This window comes from Zalophus californianus, chromosome 5, assembly GCF_009762305.2.
Source record: "Zalophus californianus isolate mZalCal1 chromosome 5, mZalCal1.pri.v2, whole genome shotgun sequence".
Lineage (NCBI taxonomy): Eukaryota > Metazoa > Chordata > Mammalia > Carnivora > Otariidae > Zalophus > Zalophus californianus.
Genome location: NC_045599.1, coordinates 5,236,520 through 5,252,786, shown reverse-complemented (window position 1 = coordinate 5,252,786; position 16,267 = coordinate 5,236,520). Strand labels below are relative to the sequence as shown.

Below are 16,267 nucleotides of genomic sequence, written 5' to 3'. Positions count from 1 at the left end.
CAAACTAAGAGTGGTCAGTCATGTCTCTTTGAGACCATCTGTGACCAGGATTTAGAAAGGATGTGCCTGTCATGGGCATGGGGAACTTAGCGTTCACGGCGTTCTCAAGGCCCTGGGCCACACACTCCTTCACGGTTTGAAAGAGTCAGGCTTTGGGGGCCCGGGATCTTTGTGAGCAAGGGTGTTTGCTACCCCCCTCTCTCTGCTGGTGCTTTAAAGTTGGAAGGGAAGTTCAGAATGAATTCTCGAACACAGCCCCAGGCCCGCACCACACTGAGGCAGAGGACGGATGGAGCTCAGGCTTGCGTCCTCACACTGCCTTGTGTTCCTGCAGGTGCACGACTCACTCTTCTTTAGTCATAAGCCCCACTGGGGGGGCTCTGAGGCAAACGGTGCCCCTCCCCAAAGAAAAATGCCATGAACACAAAATTCTGCCACACTTTTCGAGGAGTCCTGGCCCCTGGCAGATACTGTGTGAAGAGCCCCATTCTAGAAGCAGCTTCTAGATGCTTCATGTGCGTAGAGGGAGGCCGAGCCTGCAGAAGAAGCCTCTTCTGCTCTCACCAGCTGGAACACTTGCACACGGATGTTGGGGACGTCTTCACTCCAAGCCCCAGCACTAGTCAGTAGTCTCAAAAAGTAAAACAGAGGGGTTCAGGTCCAGTGAAAGGGATCATTTCTGTTGTTCCTTCCATGTGGAATTTAAGTGCAAGACTAAAAGGAGCTTATAATACAGACTTCATGGTGACATGGACAAAATTAAATCCATCTCTTCATTTTTCAAGAAGTAGTTCATGCTGCGGTTTGAAATAAACTCTGAACTTGCCCCTGAAATCCCTATTTTAAATTGTCGGTTCCCCAGTAATATTTTCTGCCCTTCTCCCAAAACTTCCCTGACTTTCTTAGAATTTCTATAAGCATGCTTTCACCTTAATTGCATTTACTCACTTCGCTTTCATAAAGCCTGATGATGGAGAGACCCTCGTTCAGGGCGGGAATGCACCTGAGGAGGCCGCCCAGCCTCTGCTCAGATGGCTTCAATGAAGGAAAGGCCCTCCCCTCAGAGTTCTGTGTAGTTTTGACCATCAGGAAGTTCTTCCTTACACAGAACTGAAACCTGTTCCCACAACTTCCACACCTGGGGCCCTCGGCCTTTCCCTCGGGTAAAATAGAGGGAGTCTGATCCATCTTGTGAGACAAGCTTTCCTCTGTTGGTTGAAAAGGTAAGCTGCAAGTCTTCCTTTTTCTAGCTTCAACTCAAAGTTCCTCCAGCCCTCTCCCACATGAAAAAGCCCCCAGAGCTTTTTCGTGCACCACCTTGGTGCACCCTATAAATGTGGGCCCGGGAGTGAGCGGAATATTCCAGATACAGCCTGAGCAGTGTGCCCGGCAAGCAAGGCCTCCCCAGCCAATTAACACCATCTCAGGGGCCTGAGCTTTCCCAGCCACGTCACCCCCGACGCCTGCAGTCCATCAGAGCCCCTGGATTCTGTGCTGTGGCACTTAATCCTGATTCTGTCAGCCTCCACGAGCGTTCCGTCTGCCAGCTTGTGACATCTGTCAGTTTTAGGAGCACATGTGTGCCTTCTGAAGATTCATCCAAGTGGTGATCAACAGCCTTGAGTGGCAGGACAGAGCCTCAAGGCGGACCCCGGCAGTCACAGAGAGGGGCCCGTGTGGCCGGCGCATCGTCCCCTCCTCAGCGGGGGCCCCTCCGCTCAACAGCAACGTTGTTCAGCTGGTGCGGCATGTTATCTTGCCAAGGAGGTCAGGAGGAAGCATCTGGATGGATGCCACACAGAAATCCTGAGAGCACTTTGGCAGCATCCTCCGAGCTACTTCCTCGTCACATCTCAAGAAGAGAAAGGAGTCTGTCACCACGCACTGGTGCTCAGAATATATGCCTTGGTTTTCTCTTGGGAGGAGCAGGTGGGGAGCGCGCCAGCTTCACCTTCTAGATCTACATTCTTGATAGCTTGTGGCCACTTAGAAGACATGGCCAGTTGTTGTCCACGTCTGCGGGTCAGGGAGTGGGTAGCGGAGCAGGGTGGAAACGCGTGTGGCCTTACTCTGTTTCTGTGTCCAGCCCCGACCCCAAGCTGCTCTCCCGTGGCCTGTCCACAACAGAGCCTGGCTCGAGCTGCGTACATCCTCAAAGGTTTATCACCTTGAGTAGGCCTGCCTTTTCGGAGAAGCTTCCTTTGTTTTCTTTTCAAGGAATAACCACCATGCTGCCCTCAAGAAGCTGTAAGAAATAAATACTGGAGCAGCAACACTCACCTGTGTTTATTCTCACGTCCCCTCAAAGGTGGCCCCCTCACCGGACGTGCTGGAAGGCCCACGCGGCCTGCCTCCCTGCCCTGCCAGACTGTCGCTCCCACAGGAGCTCGATGCTGTGTGGCCTCTCTCCGTCCCTCTGCTCGGTTCCCCCGCCTCTGCTCATAACCCGACATCACCCTCGAATCGCTCCCCTTTGCAACAGAAATCAAGAGCAGTCTATACTCACTTTCTCCACCTCCTTGCCTCCCATCTGCTCTCTATTTCTAAAAATGCAAAATATATATATTCTCTCTCTCTCCCTATATATATATATGTTAGAAAGAATAATCAAGGATGAGAAACTAAACATGCCATATTCCCCCCTTCAGAGATGACCACTGTTAATAACCTTATGATCTATCTTTCAGATGGTTTTCTATGGACATATGCACATCTAGATGGTTTTTTTTGCTTGTTTGGGGTTTTTTTGTTGGTTTTTGCCCAAATGAGGTCATACCATACGTGCTTTTATAACCTGCATGCTTCATTTACCGATCTGCAGCTGTGCATGTCTGTAAATTCTCATCTGGCCTAATAGCTAGGCCTTGGGATTTCCCCAGTGTCCCCAAAGTCTTTTACCGGTGTATCCGGCCCTTACGTTCCTGGTGCCCAATTTCTGGTTGTCATGTCCTTGAGAAACTTCTAATCCCCATGACCCCGGCCCGTGGTACCCGGCATGCTGTCCCCACGGATGTGGGCCCCCTCTAGCACCATGTGGCTGCTTCCATGGGGGTGCACTGACCGCGCTCCCCATCTCCAGCATTTGCTGGATCTGCAGGCTTTATCTAAAGGTTTAATAGATACACATACATCTTTTAGTTATAATACATTTAAGTGATATTTTGTCCTTTGTACAAACTCCCATCAGAAGATACTTCATTCTTTTTAACCCACTGTCAGTGATGCTAAAACTGCCCTGTGGATTCGGGGTCTCCGGCCCAGTCCTGCCTCATTACAGCCACGTATAGTCACAGTATTTCTCCCTCTGACCAGAAAGTCGGCATGGTGCCCCATCCACGACATACCATGTGCTAATCCTTGCTATGAGTAGGAGTCTCATGAGAGCTTAGGGGAGAGGGAGGTCATTCATTCTGCCATCCCCCCGATGCCATTTCTGGGACTGTGCTGTCGGGGAGCCTCGTGGCATCAGCCGGGGCTGCTTGGTGGCCCCCAGGTGAGGCCTGGCTGAAGGGGGACTCCACGCCGGTTCCTTCTCTTCAGCCACCAGTTTTCAGAGTGGGATGTGGCTTCAATCGCTGCCTCACGTGGTATCACAGGAGGATTTGTTTTCTCGTTAAGTATTCCAACCATTCTTTTTGAGACTTAACTTGTGGCCAGGGAAGCTCCTCAATTCCTGATTCCCACCAGTGCTCTGAGCTCATTAAGCTTTTAACTTTTTATTTTGGAGTAGTTTCAGAGTGGGCGCTCCTGGCTGGCTCAGTCGGTAGAGCGTGCGACTCTTGATCTCAGGGTTATGAGTTCAAGCCCCACATTGGGCTTGGAGCCTACTGAAAAAAAAAAATTGTACTAATGAAGTAGTTCCAGGGTGACAGAAAAGTTGCAAACATAGTTCAAAGGATTCCTAGATACCTTTCTTCACCTGGGTTCCCCGGATATTAACATTTTACCACATGCATGTTAGCCTTCTCCGTCTGTGTATGTACATACTTACATTTATGCATGTATATGTAGTCACAAATCTCTCCCTCCTGATTTTTACATATGAGCAACCAGACTTTTTAATGTCTACAAACTCATGCAGAATGCCTTGTAGACTAAAGCACAAGGACACATAGACACGTATGCACATAAGCACCTATATATCAAAAGCGGACATGTTCATAGTGTTTATAATAGGAGGTTCATGTGGGTAAATGCATCCACATGACTTGAGAAAAACCTAAAGAATCTGTGTGTGTGTGTGTGTGTGTGTGTGTGTGGAATGACTGACAGTACCACAGAGAGAATACAAAGTGGAGTTGGAATGCACTCCTCTCAGAAACTGACAGGTGAAGCAGGTGAAAAATGAGCAAAGATCTAGAAGATTGGAATGCCACAGTTATTTAATTTGGGCTCATACAGAATATTATACCCAATAGGCAAATTCCCTTTCATCATGCATAGAACTTAAAGGAAAACAGACTACGTACGAAGCCACAGAGGGCACCTCAGTAAATCCCGAAGTCCCTAATACACAACGGTTTTTCTATGATAATGCAATGAGATTCAAAATAAATTTGAAAAGATCGCCCACATCTGGGGACTATACAGTGCACCTAAGCAACCTACATGAAAGAAGAAATCTTAAGGAAAAATTGAGAAATTCCTAAAAGTGCACGGACCCTAAAAAACACGACATACCAATTTTGGTAGTCCCCAGCTAAGGCCTAAATACATGTATCAAAAACAAGACAAATTGTTAAAATTGAGTTCAGTATTCAACGCGGGGGATTGACAGAAGAGCAACAGATCAAGGCCAAAAGAACAAAAAAGAAGAATAAAAATAAGGACAAGAACAAGAAACTAGAAAATAAAGATGAGAGAAAAAACCAGCAAAACCAAAAAATTAATAAGGCAGACAAACCTCTGGCAATACTGGCCACGAATAAAAGAATATACAAGTAACAGCAAAGAGAAAAAGAGAAGTAATCATAGACGCGATATTTACAACATTCTAATGCACGTGATAATCTGCAAGAATCAGATCATTTTCAGTAGAAATAAAAAGGACTGAAAATGTCTCAAGAGTGATGACACTAAGTACATCGTACATGTGAATTTATCTAATCTTAACAGTCCCCGTGAGCTCAGCATGATTTTCTCCATTGTGAAGGTGGGGAAACAGAGGCAGGGAGACAGCTTGAGCTCCCCCAGCCAGTTTATGCGCAGACAGGGGCTGAGGCTGGACAGGCTGGTGATGGCCCCATGCGTGTTGCTACTGTGTGTTCAGAAAACTCCACTGGACCAGTGGCCATCAGAGAAAAGGAAGTGCCAACTGAAGGCCACCCCCAACCCCCAAAATCTCTCCAGGACAAATCAGTCTACGAGTCAGTTTTTACTAAACTTCCACACAACAGAAAAACCCTCTCTTAACCAAGATTTTCAAACCAACCCTGACTCCGTTTGGAAGGTTGGTAGAATCTTGATTTCAGAATTGGAAAAAGATCAAGATCACATGCCCTTTTCACAGATGCTAACTGAATCCGACATTGTATGGTTTCCAGAATGCAAGGGTGACTCAACACAACTGTTTCAATAAATAAGCTATTTTTGTTTTTAAAAAGACATGCTCAGAAAACTCTGAATAGAAAAGAGCTTCCTTTGGGGAGTGGCGGGGCTTATTCAGGGAAGAGCAGGAGGAAGCAGAAAATGTCAAACATCCTGAAGCCACAGCCTGAAGCCACCTCCCAATGGGGACTGGCAGGCGTGTGCCTGTGCGTGTGTGTGTGCGCGCACACGCATGCAAGCTGGCCAGCAGAAATGCACGGTGCACCAGTGAGGGACCACCTGGCACCCAACCAGGAGAAAGAGGTATTGGCTGCACCCACTAAGAGGACATAGACCAGGCCTCGCCCTGCTGAAGCTCGGTGCCTATGTCTCGTTAGCCTGCCGATCCTCCGCAGCGGAGTTGGGCACAGCCAGCCCAGCTGGAGGCAGAGAGCACGGATCCCCAGGCAAATCCTGCCGCCTCTGTGCAAATCAAAATGCATCCTTCCACAGGACCCCGCCCAGACTCCTCACCAGGGCCACCCTGCTTCCCGGGCTCCCCTTCCAGGCCCCCTCCCGTCCCCTCTCCTCCGCATCCAGCCACAGGCCGTTCCTTCATTCATTCCAACCAATGCTCGCTCCCCCAGCAGCTCATACATAACCGGACCATAAATCAGACGCACAAGCCCCTGCCTCTGGAGACTTGACTCCGTGGTTGCAATCACATACTTAATGCAGGTGAGCTGACAACTACAAGGAGAAGTTGCCTAGGGGAAGGAGGCTCTAACCCCTTTATCACCAAAAGGTAGGTCAGCTCTGCCCCCCCTGGTCCCGTCTCCACCACCACCCGACGGCAAACCAGCCCTTACGCACGGGGACAGCGGCTGTAGTGACCCAAGGGTCTCCTGGCTACCGCTCTCGTCCAGCTACCCCTGTCCTGCCCCCGACCCTGGAGCGAGCCTCCCGGGATGCCACTGTGACCACCGTGTCTCTGCCTCCGTGGCCACCTCCGCGGGTCCCAGCTGACCACGTGGCTGTTCTTCAAACTCAAGCTCCCACCACCACGGGCTCGCGCCACCTTTATATGTACATTATCAAGGTCACCAGCATCACGGTTAGGACAGATGGATGTCCGAAAACCACAATGTGTGCTTTTCCTGCTGGTCCACTGTGAACAACTGAAGGCCGGTAAACCATGTTTACCGGTGTGGTGATGGTACCGTTGCTGCAAGAGGCAGATTCCTGGGCCCACACTGACCCTCTGATCCTCAGGTCTTGGCAGGGTTTGGGGCCCCTGGGTGGTAAACGAGCTCTCAGGGCAGGCCGAGCACACGTCCACTCTGCACAGGCAAGCAGGGGCCCTGCGGACGGCAGTTCCCTGTCTCAGCCATGCTGCCCCCAGTACCCCACACAGGGCAGCCAGGGGAAAGCAGGGAGGGCTTGCGCGCTGGGTCTGCTGAGCCACCCGCACATGCCGCCTGCCCTCTCTGATCCTCTTTTGTGGACTGGTGTCTTAGTCTCCTATTGTTGCTGTCTCTAATTACCACAAACTTCATGGCTCACAACAACACAAGTGTATTATCTTGCAGTTCAAAAGGTCAGATGTCCCACACGGGTCTCAGGAGGCTTGAAGCAAGCTGTCCTCAGGGCCAGTTCCAGCTGCAGGCTAAGGGGAGGGCGGGGGTGGAGATTTGTTCCTTGCCTTTTCCAGCTTCCAGAGGCCGGCCACATTCCTTGGCTCATGGCCCCTTTACTCCATCTTCAAAGCCAGCAGCGGGCATCTCTCTGACCCTACTTCCATCCTCACATCTCTGCCCATCTCCCGCTTTTAAGCACCCATGTGATGACACTGGGCTCACCCAGATCATCCAGGGTAGTGTCCCCATCTCAGAGTCCTAACTGAATCACACCTGCTGTGAAACGATCACATATTCACAGGTTCCAGGGATTCGGATGCGAACATCTCGGGGGAGGGACCGTTATTCTGCCCCACAAAAGGGAGTGATCACATTACACCCCTTTCAGTCAGCATTTCTCAGAGTGTGCCCCATCTCCTGCTTGCACCTGCATCGCCTGGGGACTGGGGGACCACTCAACACCCAAACCGGAGTCTCAGTGGGGGTCTTGGGGTGCCACCTATCCTCTGGTTCCGGGTGATGCCTAATGCCCAGTGACATTGGACAGCTTGGAAAGGTGAAGTCTCTGGTGTGGCAGGTGCCCCCAGTGGCCACCTAGGCAGGTGGAAGGGCTGCCTGCAGGTGGGGAGACTCCGGGGGAGTGGCAGAGGAGGGGGGTGACCCTGTGAACTTAATTGGGGACGTGAGGGAATCTGAGTGTTCCAAGGGGCGGCACTGTTGCGTGCAAGCTTCGCACACTGTGCCAAGTCTCGCCCACCTCAGAGCTGGGTGGATGGCTCTGGGCACGTGTCAGGAGTGGCCTACCTCACACTCTGCTTTTCTGCCTCAGGAATTTTGCTTGAGTTGCCAAGCCTGCTCAGCCATCATGCAGGAGCCACCTGGAAGGATAGGGGACGTAAATAAGCTCTCTGCCCTGCAGGAGAAGCTGAGACACTTGCCACACAGCTCCCCAAAGTCTGAACCCATGCTGGCCAAGATGGTACCCATCCTCATAATGTACCCTTTGTAGGCTGTCCCCCCTTCCCTCTTTCAGTTTCTCTGTCTCCCTGGCTCCCTGGGATCCCCACCCACATAGACCACCTGTGCTAGAAACTCAGGCTCTGCTTCCGGGGGACTCCTGCCTCTGTCCTCACAGCAGCCCTGCTTGGAACATTGTGCTGGGGGACCCAGATGGGGATCAAATCCGCACTCACCAGCCCCCACGTGCATACCACATACACACACACACACATGCACCATGCACATACATGGAGCACACACCAGAAGTGCACACACATACATGCGCTCTCTTGCTCTCTCTCTCTCTCTCTCTCTCTCTCTCTCATCCTCACCCAATGGGAATCAGTGGGTAGTCAGCGCCCTGGTCTATAAACAAGAATCAAATGTGACTGTCTCTGTCCAATCAGGCCACTGGAGCAAAGCACCACAGACTGGGTGGCTCATAAACCACAGAAACTTATCTTTCCCAGTCCTGGGGGCTGGAGGTCCAAGATCAGGGTGCCGGCATCACTGAGTTCTGGTGGGGGTCCACCTCCTGGCTCATAGATGGACATCTTTGCCCTGTGTCCTCACATAGAAGGGGCAAAGGAGCTTTCTGGGGTCTCTTTTTTATAAGGGCACTGATCCCATTCATGAGGGCCCACCTGCTTGAAATAGTCACCCCCTAAGGCCCGCATCTTAATACCATCACCTTGGGGCTGAGGATTTCAACCTGTAAATGGGGGGGGGGGACACAATCAGTCCATACAGTGACCCTCGCTAGTGGCTGGCTCTCTGATGACTTCCTCCTGGAGCTTTGCCCTTATAGTTTAGCTCGCAGAGAGTTTTCACCAGACCCAGGAGCAGATGAGTTATGAGTTGCACTCATAAAATGCACTGGCCAGAGCCCAAAGTTCTGTTCTCACCATTCCCTGATGTTACTGGTGACACTGCGTGGCAGTCCCGCGTGGTGTCAGCTTCCTTCCTGAGTCCCCTGCCCTGGCTGGGCCAAGAGTTGGGACCGACGTGCCGCCAGGTCTCGCAGGCTCCTGGTGCCGAGTGTCTGCACCGACTGGAAGCCCAGTGTCTCCTTCCTTCACCCCCACGGCCCACACCAGGCCCTGCAACCCGAAGTCCAGCCACCTCCAGGCATCCTCCAAGTACCCTCCTGGCCCCACAGCTGCCACAGGCCCCCTGTGCACTCCGGCCAGGCCCTCCTCACACATCCGTCTCATCTTTCTGTCACCCAGTGGCTTCTCCCCCAGCAATAACCCTTGGGGCTGCCCCAGTCCCCTTCCCCTGCCCACCGCCCCCTCCCGCTCGTCCACCTTCAGGACAGCAGCCCCAGGAGCAGCCTCCTCAGGGGACGGGGACCCCAGTCCTGCCGTCCCAGTGCTAGGCTGCTGGAGCAAACTCAGGTCGCCTCGGAATCTCTTGTGTTGGGGAGGTACCATCTGGGCCACAGGCAACCAGGACAGGGGCCAGGGGTGCTGGGAAAGGGCTCGTGGGTGCCAAGAGCATATCCACTTCCCCTGGGCCCTACCCGGAGGACAGAGTCCCGGCTTCTCTCACCCCAGCGCCGCCTGACCCGACCTTGCCGCCGCCACCTGGGCTCCCGCGCTGTCCGTCCCCCTCCTCCTTCCTTCCTCACAAAGGTGTGAAGCACATGCTGTCCACAGGGCCTTTGCTTCTGCTAGCCCCTCTGCCCAGGATGCTCTTCCCACTGACCTTTGGGGCTGCTGGCTCCTCATTCAGATCTCAATCCAAATCCCACATGCACCGGGGAAGGGGGGTGCTTTCCCAGGCCTCCCATCCAAGCCCCAGCCACACTCCACCACCTCACCTGCCTTGGTTCATTTATAGCACTTAAGCGCTCTCCGAAAAGATTGCTTTTCTCATTCTTTTGTTTGTATGGTTAGTTTTCAGTGTCTCCTCTCTAAACCACGGGCTCTGAGGGGGCAGCAAGCCCAGATCCTGCTGACAGCTTCGTCTGCACCCGGCCTGGTTCGGCGGCACACGGAGGCCCTCAGGAAGTACCCGCTAGATATCTCGGGGTGGGCGCGGGAGGGGGGCCGGGTAGGCTGAGCTGACAGCTCCCAGGAGGGCCGCACACTCTGGGGAGGAGGCCCCAGGGGTGGGGGGGTGGGAAGGGAGGGGGCGGGGCAGGCTGAGAGGCAGGCTGGGGAGGGGCTGGGGAAACTGGTGGAGGCTGGGCCAGACCTCCCCGAGGGCCCAGACACAGCACCAGCAACCAGCGTCCCCCGCTCCCCAGGGTCGGCCCAGAGCGGAACCCCATGCTGGCCTCGGGACTCGGCCCAAGGGGCTGCTGGGCCCTGCGGCAGCTTCAGCCCCAGCCTGACCTCCCGTGCAGGGGGCGAGGACACAGCACACCTCAGGGGACACAGCCCCGCCTACTCATTCAACGGGCAAGGTTGCCCTCAGGTTCCCGCTGCTCCCCTAAGCACCGCCCCAGTCCCAGCTCCCCACCCTTCATTCAGCATGACAGTCATGCCTCAGTGGCCCGCAGGCTTTTGCCCCAAAAGAGGGGGCAGGGTGGGGAGAGACTGCCCTGCCTGAGCTACATTCAGTGGGGAGGTCCCGCATTCTGGTCCCGTCACGTCACAGGTGAGCGGGCCACAAGCTCTCACAGGTTCCCTCCTGCAACCTTCTCTGCCTAGAAACCGGCGCACCTCTGGGTAACGCGCTGGGCCAGCCCTAAGGACTCGGGCTGTGGGGTGGGAATTGGAGAAAGTACACCAGCCTAAGGATTGGCCCCAGCACCTACCCTCATCCCCTGCCTGCCTCTGTTTCCCCTCGCTTCTCCACCCCAGCCTGACCCTGGACATTGGTCTTGGGCGTCACCCTCGCTGGGGCCAGCCTCTGGTCTGGTCCTGTCCCAACGTCCTGTTGCCTCCCTGCCCAGTCCAACCAACCCACACTGGCCCTGTGTGTCCCAGGCAGACACCTGCTCACTCCAGGCCTCAGTTTCCCCAACTATGCAAGCCTCAGGCTGGACTCTGTGGTTTTCACTTGTCCAGTATTCTGCAAACAGCCCTCAGGGCGTGCTTGGAGCAGAGCCCTACTCCATCCATCCTCGGGGTTGACAAAGAGCTAACTTTTACCCGAGCTCCAGGGAGGCGACACCCAGGCCTGTAATCCTCACTGTCCAGGTCTGAGGAAATGGCCTGAGCCAGGCTCCTCAGAGCCTGTGTGTGGCAGCCCTAGGCTCTTGCCAGAACTATCAGGCAAGTGTGCTCTTTCTGAGGGTGTCAACCCAAGGCTGCTGGGGGCCGTTCTGGGGGATGGGGGAGGTAGATTCCCATTTATGTTGTTTCAGCACCTGGATCTAGCTATTCCTGAAAGCAGCATGCCTTGGCTTTTTTTTTTTTTTTAAATGCTTCATGAGCCAATGACTTATTTTTGCTTATGCTGTATGGGTTGGGTTTCCTGCCACATCTCACTGGTCAGGTTCTGACCCATGCCGAGGACTGATGTCCTGACCTCTATGCTGGGATGAACCAGGAAATTTTAAATGTCCAGGTGGAGCCAGTTGAGAAAGGGCACCGAATCTAGTTCAGGCTTCCTCCTCCATTCTAAAAGTGAAATAGCACAAGGTGATCCTTCTAGCACGCGGCGTCCTCAGAGTGGTGACCCACCCTCCCTGTGGGCCAGTTCCTGGGGCTGCCATCCCTCCCCGCACGGAGGGCAGTCGGGGTTGGGGGAGGGATGTCCTGCCTTCCCCGCCCCCTTGATGCCCACTCTGTGCCCACAGGACTCAGGGACCCTGACGAACCGCAGTTGAGTGGCCATCGCAGAAGGGGGAGAGGCCAGAGGCGCGACCAGGGCCCCACACTGAGGAAAGGGGTGAACCAGGGTCTTAGGGTTGCTAGGGGTTTGCCTGGTGAGAGAGCCGGTGGGGGTAGTTCCGGTACCGAGTCCCGTAGGAGCCACGCTCAGGGGAGCAGCCAATGACGCTCATAGTGGGTCCCAGCCACGGGGCCGGACGCTGAGCCGAAGCGGAGGGCCCTGCTCGGCCTTGACCCTGAGGTCTGGAGCGGAGGAGAGGCGCGTGGGCAGGGCCGCCCGCGCAACAGGAGGCCCCAGGAGAGGAGCGGGAAGGGCGCGCAGCGCGGCCAGAACGCCCGCAGCCCCACCCCGCGGCCCGCGCGCCCCGCGCTCCTCCGTGCGGCCGCGAGGGGGCGCCGCGCCGCGCCGCGCTGCTCCGGGGCCGGTCGCCAGCGCACGGCGGGCTGCGCCCGGGACCGCGCTGACAGCGGGCGGCGGGCAGCGCCCCGGGTCCAAGGCGCCGCGACTCGCAGCGGGCGCGGCGGGCGCTGCCCATGGGCCGGGCCCGGGGTCCGGGCGCGCCGGGAGCCGGTGAGTGGGGGCGCGGCCGCGCGGAACACGGGCGCTGCAGGCAAGGGCGCGAGGCTGCGGGCGCCGGGGAGGGGCTGCGGGCGGCGGCGGGGCGCCGGTGCCGGGGCGGGAGGTGCGGGACGGTGAGCCGGCGGGGACGGCGGGCGTCGGGGCCGCTGCGCGGGGGCGGGGGTGGGGGGACGCGGGCCCGACCCGGGGCACAGGTGCGCGCGCGGCTGACTGTGCGCGTGGGCGGCCGGCCGGCGGGCCGGGGAGACGCGGCGCGCGGGAGTGTGCGGCCGGCGCGGCGGAGGCGGGGGGCCGCGTGAGGGGGCTGCGGGTGCGTGCGCCGGGGTGGTGGCGGGGAGGCCACCGGCGGAGGGCACACCCCCCTGGCCGCCGCCAGAGCGAGACACAAGCCCTGCTGAGCGTCCCCCGCCACTCCACTCGGGTGAGTAGCAAGCTTCTGCGGCCACTCGAGGGGCAGGAAAAGCCCAGCCTGCACCCAAGCCCTCCCCACCCCGCACCGGACCTCAGTTTCCCGGTCTATGAAATGGGAACAGTTTGCTTGCTGGGTGCTTGGGAAGAAGGAGGGGTGTTGTCTCTGAAGCTGGGCTGGGACTGAGGAAAGAATGCCACCATCAGAGAGCCTGCAGGGACCGTGGGGTCAGCTCGGGGATCTGAGTGTGTGCCTCAGGCAGTGGCAGCGGACAGAGTCAGGGGACCCCTCGGCAACTCCTCTCTGAGTTCAGGGAGGGAAAGGCAAGCCTGGAGGGGAGGTGGTGAGGGGTGCTCCCAACCCTGCCGCATGCTGTGCGCCCGGGGCAGTGTGGAAAGGGCAGACGGGGCAGCTCGGGGAGGTGGAGGGGCTCACCCCAGCCCCTTCCCTCCTGCCTCCTGGGCCCCGGGAGGCAGATGTTCTGCTGAGCCTCAATACCCACAGAAGTGCCCTGGAAAATTTACCCGTGGGCAGGACCTGTGTCTCCATCTTTCAGTAGAAGTAACTGAGGCTTAGGGAGGTGACAGGACTTCTTCAAGGTCACAAGACCAGGAGGTGACAAAGCTGGGTTTCCCGCCGCGGTAGGACTGGCTCTACAAGCCATAACTCCAGCCATTGTGCCAGGTGCCCACTCACTCACCCAGAACATTCACGGAGCCGCAACTGTGTGCTCTCTGCTCCCAGCCCCAGGAAGTGCTTAGGGAAGCTGAACAAGAATCAAAGAACAACCCGAGCTCCTGGCAGAGGATACCTGCTAGGAAGAAAATAAAACAGGGTTACTGGGGGCAGAGGGAGACTGCGGTGGGGGCCTAGCCTTATCCTGGTCAGGGAGGGTCAGGGAGAGTCCCTGACCAGTGACCACTGGCTGGGATGCAGGCGCAAGGGCAGAGCCCACTGGAAATGTTTGAGGGAACAGCAGATGCGAGGCCCCTGAGGCAGACACAGGTGGTGGGTGGGAGGAGCTGGGGCAGAGCCAATGAGGAGTTCGGTGAAGTTTGGATTTTCCTCTGGGTGCCGTGTGGTTAGAGTTTGTGTGCAGAAAGGATTCCCCGGAGGTGGGTAGCGAGGACTCATGGGGCAGGACAGGGAGCAGGGAAGAGGCTGCTGGAGTCCGCTGGGGATCTTCAAGGAAGAGCCAACGCACCCGATGTGGAGTCACCCCCATCCCCGTGGGGCTGCAGCTGCCTGGAGGCTAACTTCCTCTTCACAGGGCCAGGAGGCTTGAGGAGGGTGGTGTGTTCTGCAGGTGGTGGGGTCGTCCGCTCTGGTGGACAAGAGAGCCTGGTTTGGGCTCCAGCATTCAGTGCCCCACTCCCTGCATGTCCCGAGTGGGTCCCTGTTGCTCTCAGACCTCCCTGTGCCCAGTGGGAGAGGGGCGCCCGCCCAGGGTTTGCAGAGATGGGACGGGATACTGCTGAATGTTTGGGCTGGGTGTGCAGGCTGCTCTCGGCGCCCATTTGACATGTCCCCAAAAGTCTTTGAGCAACGTTCCATCTCTCACTCGTATTTTGACCCAGATCTAGAGTCAGCTCCAAGAAGCCTCCACATGCCTTTTAGTGGGGGGTGGGTTTCAGAAACTACTATCTGGACGTTAGATGTGTTCACCTTGATGTCATTGTCTCTAGGCCATCTCAATGCACCGAGACAAGATATCTTTTTTTTAACTAAAAATTAATATTTTCATCTTCCTCCTACACTAAGAACCTGGTTCTCCCCAAACATCAATATATGTAATCATCTGCATGGTCTTAGAATACACCCCATAGAGTTTTAGAGTCACTACCTCCAAACCACTGCCTCCCCAAACCTACCTGGTCAAGTTCAGGATGTCTTTGGGTGCGTAGTCAGCACTGTGCCAGTGTGTTATCAATTTGATTATACCAATAGCTTCATCTGTTTCTGTCTGAGTGCAACTTGTTTTTTTTTTTCCTTTTAGTCTTTATGATACCATTTTATTTTTTGGGTGTGTAAAACATTTACATACTTTTTTGCTTTTTGCAATTAAAAATATCTCCTTCGCAGTCCATAGAGATTCTCCTTATTCTTTCAGAGAGCTACATCACACTTAACTCAGCCCGTGCTCCACGGAGGGACGTTTGGCCTTTTTCCAGGGTTTTGTTATTCCAAACAATAGGGGAAAGGATAGCCTTGCACATATGTTGTTTGCATTTGCGAAGGTGTATCTTTAATTCCTAGAAGTAGGAGTTAAGGGCGCCTGGGTGGCTCGTTATTAAGCGTCTGCCTTCGACTCAGGTCAGGATCCCAGCGTCCTGGGATCCAGCCCCGTGTCAGGCTCCCTGCTCAGCGGGGAGTCTGCTTCTCCCTCTCCCTTTGCCCCTCCCCTGCTCGTGCACGTGCTCGCTCGCGCTCTCTCAGATAAAAAAATAAAATCTTTTAAAAAGATAGAAGTAGGAGTTAATATGTATTTATTTGTTAGCTACTCCCAAATTCCCCTCCCCCCCCAGCAACCTATGACAGTGTGTGCTTCTCCCACAAACTGGCAATTCTCAGAGCCCTGGGAAATAGGATTTCAGTGCATTTTAATTTACATGTCTATAATGAGTTCCACTGGACATCTGGCATATGTGTTCGAGTCATTTGATCGTGTTTTTCTGCTAACTGACTGTCCATCTATTTTGCCTGCTTCCTATTGGATTTTGGGTCTCTTTCCCCCGCCCCGGATTTAAAAGTTTGTTTAAATACATATTAGGGAGATTCATGTTTTATCTTTATTATCATTGCAAATGTGTCTCCCAGGTTTTTAAAATTTTGTTTCTGATAGGTTTTGCCGTTAAAAGCTTTCTATTTTTAATCTATTTGATTTAATCTTTCTTTTATTGCATCTAGATTTTAAATCCTAGTTAGAAAGGCTGTTCTTACACCCAATGGTATGGAATCTCTAGTTTTTTGTTTTCCAGCGCTAGTTTGGTTTTGTACTCGGCTTATGGGTCCAATTGACTCTTTTTCCAAATGTCTCTCTCTCTATCCCGTCTTTTTGAAGAGGCCATCTTTTCCCCAGTGATCTAAAATGCACCTGTATCATATAATAAACCCGTGAATGCACTGGACCTATTCTGGGCTCTCAAGTCTGTCTCACTGCCTCTCTCTCTTCATGTGCTGGTCCCCCGTGGCAGAAATTGCAAAGGTGCATCGAGCGTGTGTGCACGTGTGTATGCATGTGTGTGCAAACCGCAAGGGAGGCTTTATCCACAGTTATTGCAATAGGAGGGAGAGATTGAACTCAACTCCCATTCCTGGGTTTGACTATCTG

The 16,267-nt window shown here is 54.7% G+C and overlaps 2 protein-coding genes across 3 annotated transcripts in view; one reads left to right on the top strand and one right to left on the bottom strand.

Moving 5' to 3' along the window:
- Positions 1 to 8,826: 8,826 nt before the first annotated feature.
- Positions 8,827 to 16,267, bottom strand: part of LOC113928649 (translation initiation factor IF-2-like) — a 28,319-nt gene continuing 20,878 nt past the window's right edge. Inside the window, exons 5-8 of the mRNA XM_027604496.2 lie at positions 12,040 to 12,963; positions 10,124 to 10,255; positions 9,449 to 9,595; positions 8,827 to 8,874 (exon numbers count right to left, since the gene is read on the bottom strand). Of these exons, the coding sequence (XP_027460297.2) occupies positions 8,827 to 8,874; positions 9,449 to 9,595; positions 10,124 to 10,255; positions 12,040 to 12,963 (1,251 nt within the window). The remainder of the gene's footprint in view (positions 8,875 to 9,448; positions 9,596 to 10,123; positions 10,256 to 12,039; positions 12,964 to 16,267) is intronic.
- Positions 12,387 to 16,267, top strand: part of RASGEF1C (RasGEF domain family member 1C) — an 81,790-nt gene continuing 77,909 nt past the window's right edge. The window contains exon 1 of one of the 2 annotated variants that reach the window (XM_027605915.1): positions 12,387 to 12,518. The gene's annotated coding sequence lies outside the window, so the exon portion shown is untranslated. Of the gene's footprint in view, positions 12,519 to 12,851; positions 12,949 to 16,267 lie in introns of those variants that run through there. The other variant, XM_027605917.1, reaches the window with a different exon arrangement.